At 44.4% G+C, this 10,993-nt stretch overlaps 1 protein-coding gene across 5 annotated transcripts in view; it reads left to right on the plus strand.

Moving 5' to 3' along the window:
* ankrd11 (ankyrin repeat domain 11) overlaps positions 1-10,993 on the plus strand; it is a 90,074-nt gene that overhangs the window by 61,139 nt on the left and 17,942 nt on the right. For 2 of the 5 annotated variants that reach the window (XM_027007337.3, XM_081706321.1), the window contains 2 exons: positions 259-404; positions 3,129-3,267. In XM_027007337.3, coding sequence (XP_026863138.3) covers positions 318-404; positions 3,129-3,267 — 226 coding nt within the window. In that variant the 5' untranslated portion in view covers positions 259-317. Of the gene's footprint in view, positions 1-258; positions 405-562; positions 2,445-3,128; positions 3,268-4,171; positions 8,277-10,993 lie in introns of those variants that run through there. The other 3 variants (XM_081706322.1, XM_081706323.1, XM_081706324.1) reach the window with 3 other exon arrangements.

The raw sequence follows: 10,993 nt of genomic DNA on the forward strand, positions 1-10,993 counted from the left end.
CAGCGCTGCAGGGAGGGTGGGGGGCTGCTGTTCCTTCAGCTTTGCCAGGTGTAATTGCTGGAAATGCGAAAGCTTCATGTTCTGCTAATGGGAGCAGTGCGGGACTGAGCACAGAGGGTTTCTCTAAGGAGCTGGCCAATCAGATGCTTACGTTTTTGTTTTTTTTTTCCTCTCTACCTTGTTTTCTCTCTACGCTTTTCTGTTTTACCGTGTCACCCGCTCGCTTTCACAATATCTCTCTCTGTCTCCCCCTCTCAGACGGTCGATGACGATGCGATGGAGGCGTGAATGTGGTTTGGCGTGGCGATAGCTGAACGATGCCCAAGGGTGGGGGTTCTAAAACCCCCCAGCTGGAGGACTTCCCACTCAGCACCGACATGGTGGAGAAGCAGGGTGGGAAGAAGGTGAGAGAACACTGCCTTTATCTCCCTTTCTCTCTCGCTCTCTCTCTCTCTCTCTCTCTCTCTCTCTGTCACACACACCTCTGTAATCTCCTTCGCTCTCTCTCTCTCTCTCTCTCTCTGTCACACACACCTCTGTAATCTCCTTCTCTCTCTCTCTCTCACACACACACACACACACACACACACACACACACACACACACACCACTGCTATCTCTCTCTATCTCACATGCACCACTGTTATTACCTCCTAAAACCATTAGGAGCAATTAGGAGACAAACTGGAAGTAGGCAGGTGAGAGTGCCCACTTATTGATTATGACCTAAATCCTCAAAGTCGCCTGTCTCCAAAGTCTCTTCTGTCTCTGTTAATCTCTCTCTCTCTCTTCACTCTCTCACATAATTCATGTTACTCTTGTACTCCATTTTGCCAGTGTCTGCATCAGTACTCTCCAAAAACCAAACATAAAGCTTTTTATATATTGTTTTAAACAGAGAGCATATTTGGGGAAAAAACAAACAAAACCCCCTTTTAACACTGGTCACAGTCAATAGAGCACCAGGGTAACTAATGTGTCCCACAAACACATCAGCCCAGTGTCAGCTGTGATGGACTACTTCCCTTAAACCTTGCCCACCTATATATAGGCTGAGTTTTATCTCCGTAGATAGCTTTTACAGTTAGCCAAATGGATGTTTCTCATGCTTTAAATCTAGCTGGAGCCATGTGTGTGTGTGTGTGTGTGTGTGTGTGTGTGTTTGTGTGTTCATGCTATGCAAATACATTATGCTTTGTTTCTTGGCGAGCTCGCGCTTTGCTAGCCCAGTGCCAGCAGCCGTGGCAGCTCCGGACGCACACTGATGAGGTCATGGCAGTGACTGGGTCACGCTGAGAATGACTCTTCCAACGTGCCTGTTTGTATGTACAGAATTCTGTGCAGGATTGCATCAGACACTGCAAGCCGGAGGGAGGGAGAGAGGGAGGGAGGATAGCGCACGAGTGAGAGAGCGAGAGCATTGCTAGGAGACCAGTCACTAAACAGGGCCACTCATGCAGGCGGCTTTGAAGAGAAGCGCTAGCTCACAGCTGTCGTTTGATTCAGCCGTTTTTTCCCGACAAGCTGTATCGGTCCATCCTCAGCGTGCTCTGTCTCCCTGCTTTGTCTCCCTGCTTGTACATGTATCCCACTATATACTCTTTAACACTAGACATGTGGAAGTATATTGTGCGGTAGTAATTACATTACTATCGAGGACCGTTTATAATTATTATTTATATACTGTGGACATGTTATATAATGCTGTGTTCTATTCTTATGCTTTTAGCAGTTTAGAGTTCTTCCTGTTTCATTTTTTAGCCTGAATCTTAAATCTGTTCACATGTATTCTCATTCCTCACACAGCTTTACATGCGGTACGGTGGACTGTGCACACGCAGTGATATTGTTACGACAGTGCTGGTGTCACTAGTCCCCAGGCCCTGCCCTCGGGGGACAGAGGGAGGGAGGCCGACTGTCGGAACAGCACTCTGCTCCGCTCCGCATTCTTCCTCGGACTTATCTCTCCATGCTCAACCCCAAATCTCCACAAAGAGCCCCTTAATTAGCCTTCATTAGTGCTGCCAGCAGCCTGCCAGCACTCCAGCTGGTCCCGCCGGCCTCCCAGCACCCAGGAACGCAAACGGAGCAAAACAACAACTGCGCGGGGGGGCGGGGCGCGCACACGCCGCCAAACTAACCCTTGCATAAGCAGCTTTTATTAATTTATTTTAATTGTGTAACCGTGCTTTGCTGGAGGAGCTTTCGTTTTTGTTTTAAGTCGCAGCCGGCGAGGATGATTAGAGCATCGATTATGGCGGGAGCAGCGCTGGGGCACGGACATGTTCCCGCGATTACGTAATGCTACATCTACAGTAGAAGGAGGGGAGCGAGGAGGCAGGACGCTGCGTGCGCCGAGCAGAGAGGCGGCCTCTCTGACATGCGCTCACTAGACGCCGGTGTGTGTGAGCGCTTGTGAGTGCATGCGCTGGTTAGGGTTTGCTGTGAGTGTCAACTCTTGGACTGGGTTTCTCATGGCATGCAGTGTGGGTGTGTTGCAGAGGTGCAGATTTCCTCTGAAAGGCTTGATAATGCAGCGCGCTCCTGATGCAGCCGGCTGGTTAATGCAGTTTGTGGTCATACCATGACCTCTGCATGTGTCTGGGCACCTACCTGGTTGGGCAACCGTAGCGCCATCTCTTTTTGGTGTGTTCTAAGAAGTGATACATGCACCACTGCAAATGCTCACTGCTCCAAAACACAAACCTTTGAGCAACATGCTAACATTGATACCTGTTGTTGAGCGCTGTTGGGCACCGGCACCAGTTAGCACACTTTCTCTCTTCTTTGCTTTCCTTCTCTTTTTGTGGAAAACTGTTAAGACTGTATCTACATGTAAGTGAGTCTTGCAAGCTAGCTAATGGCTCAGGAGAATAGATATTACAATGGGTGTAATTACATTTTCAATAGCAACAATATTAGATCGACAATTCTTTTACCCGAGAAATATTGAAATCTTCCTTTAAATCTTGATTTTAAGATTGCTGAAATGTGGAACAGTTTTTTCCCCACACTCTGGCTGTAGAATATAGTCATACTTTATGGTCCTGCTTGTATATAATGAATACTAAATGTATTTATTTAGTTAATGTAAAACTGAGCTAACATTGTTCCTGACTTTTGTCTAGGATAAAGATAAAAGTTTGTCAACCAAGACTCCCAAGTCGGACCGTAATGATGGCGTCAAAGAGATGAAAGAAAAAGCCCCCAAGAGGAAACTTCCCTTCACTGTCGGCGCCAATGGAGACCAGAAAGATTCTGACTCGGGTAAGGAGGCGTGGACCAGTCCTCACAGCAGGGCATTGTGGGTAATAGAAAGAAGAGAATTTGTTTTTGAGTGTGGCTGGTTTATAGCACTTTGGTTTCTCTGTACCTGTATGAGTGTGCTGGGCTAAAGGCAGCACATTAACACAAACATGTGTCCTTTAAGGCAGAATCCATTGGACTCTGGGGCCTTGGAGGGCTTTGGGTAAGTCTGCCTCAGTTTTCTGAGAGAAGAGAGTCAGTGGCCATCACTGGCCTGCCTTTATGGAGCTCAGCTCAAGGAAGCAGTGGTACTGTGAATGCTGGACATTGCAGATGCTTTTCTTAATGAAAACTGTATCCACTGGGGCTGGACTGACTTAGTGTGGTTTTTAAAGGGCTTGTCCTCTGTGTGCTTTTCAAGTGTGGCTCGGGGCTTAGTATGAGCGTATTCCATTTGCTGTTTTATATAGATATAGATATATAGATATAGATATAGATATATAGATAGATATAGATAGATAGATAGATAGATAGATAGATAGATAGATAGATAGATAGATAGATAGATCTCTCTCTCTCTCTCTCTATATATATATATATATTTATTTATTTTCTTCCTTTATATATATATATATATATATATATATATATATATATATATATATATATATATATATATATATATATAATATATATATATATATAATATATATATATTAATATATATATATATATATATATAATATATATATATATAATATATATATATATATATATAAAACATTTTTTATATATATATATATATATTAAAAAAAACATTTTTATAGTTGTAGATTTTGATGTAGTTTTGTGTTTCTGACTGCGTGTGTGTGTGTGTGTCAGGCGAGGGTGAGGGTAGCTCTTTATCTGCTTGTATTATTGCTTTGTTGGAGAGCTCAGCCTCTCTAACGTTTTAGGAGGCTTTTCCGCACCCTAGCGCCTTTGTTTAGCCATGCTGTTAGGTGGGGAATCTTCCCCTTTATTTCTCGCTCCCGCCAGACAATGGCCAGTCTGCTCATTGTGATGCTAATGGGGGAGGGGCGGCACCTTCCCCTGCCCTGCTCATGTCTGTCACTCTTTCTCTTCCCCCACATTTTAATGCACACCCATATTTGTGTGTGTGTGTGTGTGTGTGCACAAGTGTGTAAGACCCATTAATTCATAGTAATATACAAAAACGTCTTTTTTAAGTTTTGTGCACTTTCATGTACCCATTTTATTTATCTATTTTTCTAACAGTTATATTATTAAAGAAACATTTTACACCAGGTAATCCAGTTTTCACAGTAGGTAATCCTGTGTGAATGATCATTACAGTCGTTGGTGCCTTTAGTCTGTACCGCTCACCCAGGCTTAACTGTTTGTTTGGGCTGGTTGTTACGCCAAGTCATTGTCAGTCCCCCCATGGAATGCTTTTGGCACAAATCCTTTTCTTAAAAGTATTTTATGCTTTGAGTCTGTGTGTGTGTGTGTGTGTGTGTGTGTGTGTGTTTAAGCAGTCCTTTTTATCTTCCTTGCTTTCTCAGTCAGTGGATCATTCTTGTAACCTTTGAGCACACACAAGCTGAGACAAAGACCTGCCTACTAGTGACTCACCTTCACTTTGTGTACCGGCATAGAAAAACTTTTCCTGTGAGCTTAATTATGAGTAGCCAGTAGCCAAACACTCGATTTGTTAAGGGCCATTTGCAACTCTTTGCAGTTGCCTGAGAGAGGCTGCACAGAAGCCATTATCTGCAGTGCGAGCAGAGAGAGGCTCTGGCTTTTAATATGTAATGAGCTGGGGTGAGGAGCACTTCACTCTCCAGCTCCCCGTTCCTGGACCATCTCAAAGGAACAACACGAGTTACAACAAGGACCCAGTGTGTGCTACTTCAGTAGACTGCATAGCACAGGTGCGTGCGTGCGTTTGTGTGCGCGCGCGCACCTACATTTGGCTCGGAAATCGATTTTCGTTTAGCGCACGATCTCATTGGCTCGGCGTGCTGATACAGTGTGGCCCCGCTTATGCAACAGCTGTGGCAGGGCTCAGTGGGAGTGGCCTGCGAGTGTGACGGGGACGAGGAGAAGCCGGCGAGCTGCAGCTCGTCTCCTCCCCAGCACAGCTGGCCTTGTGCTGTCAGAGCCCTGCTCTCCTGCCTTTCATTTTCTGGAAGACTCCATTTGAAATGTATAATTCATTGAGCTGGTATTTCTTGCAGCAGAGTGTTTCTCTCTCCTCCTCCTCCTCCTCCTCCTCCTCCTCCTCCTCCTCTCTTTCTTTCTGTCGTCCCGTCGCCCCCCCGCTTCAGTACGCTCTGCAGACAGAGACCTGGTCTACCGCTCTCCGTTCCGCTCTGAGAATGATGCGGGAGGCTTTATAAGTCCAACGCTTTCTTCACACATCCACCCCCCGCCCCACACACACAATTTAACTCTCTTCATTACACAGTTAACCTGCAGACAGCTGTTCTTCCATAGGACATTACTAAACACAGAGCATGTAAAAACCTCTTGCTGGGTGATGGGGAGTGACAAGTGTTGTGTAGACGCAGGGTGTTGGTGGTTGTGGGTGCAGGTTGAGGTAGTGCACTTTAAGGTCAGAGTTGCTAAAATGTGGTCCACTGCAGTATATGCTAACTCAGCCAGACATAAACACTAGTATGTACACATATGCACACATGTCTGCTGGCTGTAAGAAAGAGGATGGGGGGTCCTACTGGTTTTTTCATTTTACATTTCCTTTCAGACCCTTTCTGTTTGTTGGAGCATTACTCAGATTCCCACAGGGAGGAATGTTTTTGTAATATTTCATTTTCCACCAAGCGGAGACCCAATGAATAAATTCACTGTTGTAATTCAACTTTTAAATTCGATGAGGGTCTCGATGCATAGTACGTGGCCTCTTATTTCCCGTCTGCCCTATCCCCCCCTCCATCTCCCACCCAGGGAATAAATACCGAAGACTGTTTAACCCACGATGCCGCACGTGTGGTGTAGAGTTGTGCTGTGTGTACACTGGCTCGCTGTCCTGTGTGCCTGAGACCTGTCCATAGAGGCCTGTCAGAAGCAAGGCCTCACTGTGGTCTGCCAGTGTCATCAGGGAGGCTTTTATTTTATTTGACTTAATTTTTCTTCCTTCATCTCATCCATTTTCTTGCCCTGTTCTTCCATCTGCAGCACACAATGCGGTGACATAACATCCTGTGGGCACTTCCTGTCTCTTCTGCACTCATTTCCTGTTTTCTTTGGGCATCTCAAGAAGAGACTTTCTCGCTGTCACCCCCCCCTCCCCCCCAACATGCTCATATCCTTTTATTGCTTATTCTGTATTTCAGCTCATTTTCTCCATAGCTCTTATCTTGTGTATTAGTTAGCATATTTTTTCTTTCTTTCATTCTCTGTTGAGTTTTCCAAAGCTTTTACAGTGAGCTCACAGCCCAATCAGGCTGAGTTATAGAAGTCTGCCTAAGCTTTGGCTGGGGGTGCTTTCACATTTATACCCGAAGAAAGATCTCAGTTGGAGGGATGTTTTTTTTCTCCTTTGGATATCCTTAGCCTTTTCCTTGGGTATCTGCGAGACAGGACCCCAGTGTGTGTGTGTGTGTGTGTGTGTGTGTGTGTGTGTGTGTGTGTGTGTGTGTGTGTGTGTGTGTGTGTGTGTGCGCGTGCACGGGTTGACAGAAACTCTGATGTGATTATGATGGTGATGTGCACACTTGTGCACCCTTCATTTTGCATGGCTCCAGGCTGTATTGCTTTGACCAAAATTCTATACATTTGTTGGATCAAGTAAATTTCATCAAAACATCCACAGAACACTTATCCAAAATGTCTCCGTTTGGTGAGGGTATTCACAGAACACACACGCACGCACACTCACAGTTCAAATCTTCATTTGCATTTTGCAGAATTCAATTCCAGAATGCAAGTGTCGTAAAGGTCTTTGCTAGAATGGCCTTTAACATGCAGTCCTAGGGTGTGAGCAGTGGAGCACAGTTAAAGCAGTGGCTGTTCTCAGTACAGGCCATGGGAAGTCCCCCTCTGTGGTAGAGCTAGTCTCATCCTTCCCAACCCATGACCCAGATTCCTTACAGTCTTCAGAGACACGCGCGTGCACAGTTACTTGGCTGCACAACATTTTCCAAGAAACACTCCTAGCACACCCGGCGAGTGCCCTGTGTCACCCGACACCCTGACATAGCTCACATGTTGTCAGTCTTTGCTTTTTTGTGTGCATCCCCCCCCCCAAGTGACTGCTTAGACCTTTCTGGTCCACCACCCAGCCAAAATCTTCTGGTATGATTGGTGTCAGCTTACAAGGAACGGGTTTTGCCACTTTTACCACGAGAAAGGGGGCTATTTAAAGGCGCAATACGATTATGGTCGCAAAAAAGCACTGGTCTGACTTTGTAGCTCTTCGGTTGTTGTGTTGGGAGGAGGTACCCTACGTTTCCCCATTGCTCTGTCACTTTGTTGGTTATATTAGTAGGGCTGCGTTATATGGAGAAGATGACTTTTGTGATTACTTTGATACGTAGTTTGACTGCACTGTTTTATGACATTTTAAAAACACAGTAACTTGTTGCTGTGAGATCGGTATTAAAGATCGGTGTTATTTTGACCAAACTAGTTTTCGTTGAATGCTATAATTCCTGTAGTCACCCAGAGAGCACTCACCCACCGTGTCTGAGACAGGTCCGGGGGTGGTCCGGAACACACGAAGAGTTTAATAACATTAATTGATGACTATTGAGCTAATGACTAGTCATTAACTAATGACTATATTCCTGTTTCAATTGTCGTAATACATTTAATAAGTTACAAATGATGCCAAGTCATTGTCTTAAAAGTATTTTATGCTTTGAGTCTGTGTGTGTGTGTGTGTGTGTGTGTGTGTGTGTGTGTGTGTGTGTGTGAGCAGTCCTTTTTATCTTCCTTGCTTTCTCAGTCAGTGGATCATGCTTGTAACCTTTGAGCACACACAAGCTGAGACAAAGACCTGCCTACTAGTGAGTCACCTTCACTTTGTGTACCGGCATAGAAAAACTTTTCCTGTGAGCTTAATTATGAGTAGCCAGTAGTCAAACACTCGATTTGTTAAGAGCCATTTGCAACTTTTAATAACATTATTTAACTAATGACTAGTCATTTAAATAATGACTATTTTCCTGTTTCAATTGTTGTAATTCATTTAATACGTTACAAATATAAGTTTTAAATCGGGGTAGAGCAGTGGAATGAAGGAAATGAAGAATAATAAATAAATATTTAAAAGTATAAAAAAAACATTTGAGTAAATAAAGTATAAACAAGTATAAAGTGTAAATAAAGTGATTGACATTATAAATGAGGCAAGTAAATGAAACCGTTGGATCAGTATTGTTTGCTTTGGTGATGTTATGCCATTTGAATGTAGCTATACAGGTGTGAATAAGAGCTTCACATGTCCGCAAGAGTTAGTTATGTCCTAAGTTAACATAACTTGTCTAATACTTCAAAAGATGCTGCATCAGGCTTATGGCTCTTAAACTGAGCTAAATCTGCAACCTATATATTGACGTTACATTATAGTAGGCTAATCTGAACAGGTCAAAGTTAAATGACCTAAACTTGCCTCCTTAAACAACAAACTGTTGCGCTTGAATTTAAAACATTTCTCTTCTTTGAAGTTGACAGAGTTAAAATACAAGGACGCATTCTGTTCTCCTGCAGCCTTGCCAAACTCACCAGCAGGGACATTGCCCCCAAAGTCTCTGTCAGTGTACTGCATTCTGTCTGAAAATAACAGCCTCCGCAGTCATACAAGTCAGCTATTTTTCATTATTGTCTTGATTTATTGACTAATGTGTGTAGCCCTATGCGTTGGAGAGCTTTTTTGCATGATGGTGCAGCTTTCTGCAATATCATTACTACAGACTCCAATACTGAGACGTTGATTATCAATTTCACAATAGATTTTGCAACCTTACTAATTAGTACGGCAATTAGTACGGGTGACACTTTTCAGGTGAAAGTCAGCCATTTTCTTAATTTCTATACTGAAATCCAGATGTGACTGACTGGCAGCTGGGGTCAGCTGCTTGGGTTAGTAATCAGAGTGTCGTGTCAGAGCAGTCATTCCTCAACTCTCTCTGCCCTGCACCACGTTAACGATGCTTAATTCCGGCTTCTATACAGGTGTGAGGAACCGCTCTTCTTTCAGTGTAACAATGAGACCCCTGTAATGTTTTAGCCTGTTCATTTGATCATTTGATCAGGCAAGCTCCTTTGTACAGTGAGAATGTGGCATTGGCCAAAAGCTTTCATTATTACTTGCGTATTGTTTTCGATCATGATGAATGTTGAGGTGTGTGTGTGTGTGTAGTGTTGTGTGGTCATGTCGTCACCCCCCCCCCCCCCCCCCCAAGCTTCCAGAATACATGGATTTTGTGTTTAGACCTTTATTCTTCTGCCAAGTGTTTTAATTGAGTTGTTGTAATCCTGTTGGAATGTGGCACTGTGGTTCCACTGCTGTTTGTGGGCTTGAAACCCATTTCCTCATACAGTTTACAGATTCAGATTAAGGCCAAGTGCACTTACATGCATGGAGACACACACGCACTCATGACATACGACTTATATTCTGTGCCCAGTGTTGGTGTCCGACATCATACTAATAATGTACATTTGCAGATTTTGTTAGTGCTTAATGGGTTTAAGTGCCTGTTCCAGCCAGCCACTGCCTAAGCGAAAAGTGACACTCCACACACACCTCCGTCTTCACGCGAGTCTGACACTCCACACACACCCCGTGTCCTCACACGAGTCTGACACTCCACACACACCCCGTGTCCTCACGCGAGTCTGACACTCCACACACACCCCGTGTCCTCACGCGAGTCCACACAGCCCCTGTCCTCAGGCGAGTCTGACACTACACACACACCGCTCACGTGAGTCGTGCTCAGTTGGACGGCAGCTGCAGAAGCCAGCTCTGCTCCATGTTTCCACTCTCTTTCCACTGACTGCAAACATGTTTAGACTGCTAATGCACAGTATGCAGTGTGTGTTTGATTTGAAGGAACGTGCCAGAGCTGCAGGTATGTGTGTTTGCTTTTGTGTTTACTTGTGTGTGGATGCATGTGTGTGAGAGAATGAATGTGTATGGGTGGGGATGCATTAAGTTTAATTGTTTGCAGATGTTAAGGAAAGTTCATCAGGGCTGACTGTGGAAAGTAATCCCTGGAAAGAGTTCTGTGACCGGAAGCTTGGCTGCTCCTTGTTTCCTCTCCATATAAATTATGATTGTGGCCTTGAGCAAATCACTGTGTTAAGAACAGTAACAGCATGCAGACTTGTAGATCTTCGATAGATTAGACACGATCTGAAAAGTAGATGATGGGATGTGTTGTAGCTCATTTGTTTTTACTGGCAGCACAGACATGACTGTGTCTCTTTCTCTCCGTTTGTGGGTGTGGGTGGGTGGATGGGTTACAGGGATGTCTCCCTGTTGTTTGTCACTGTAAGTGGATAGCATGGGTGAGAAGGGTATAATGGACTGTCTCGGTGCATTGTGGGGAAGATATGTTAACATCCAGATGCTGAAAATAATTGACGGGCGTGTCTTTGAAGAGCATCTGCTTTTGTCCGGCTCATCATCTGTGTGGTGACCTTGCATCAGACACACTGAAACAAACACCGGCCATTTTATAATCACCGTTTGGCTGCCAAGTCACACCCTTAAAGA

The sequence above is a fragment of the Electrophorus electricus genome, chromosome 23, assembly GCF_041902795.1.
Source record: "Electrophorus electricus isolate QZ-2024a chromosome 23, ASM4190279v1, whole genome shotgun sequence".
Lineage (NCBI taxonomy): Eukaryota > Metazoa > Chordata > Actinopteri > Gymnotiformes > Gymnotidae > Electrophorus > Electrophorus electricus.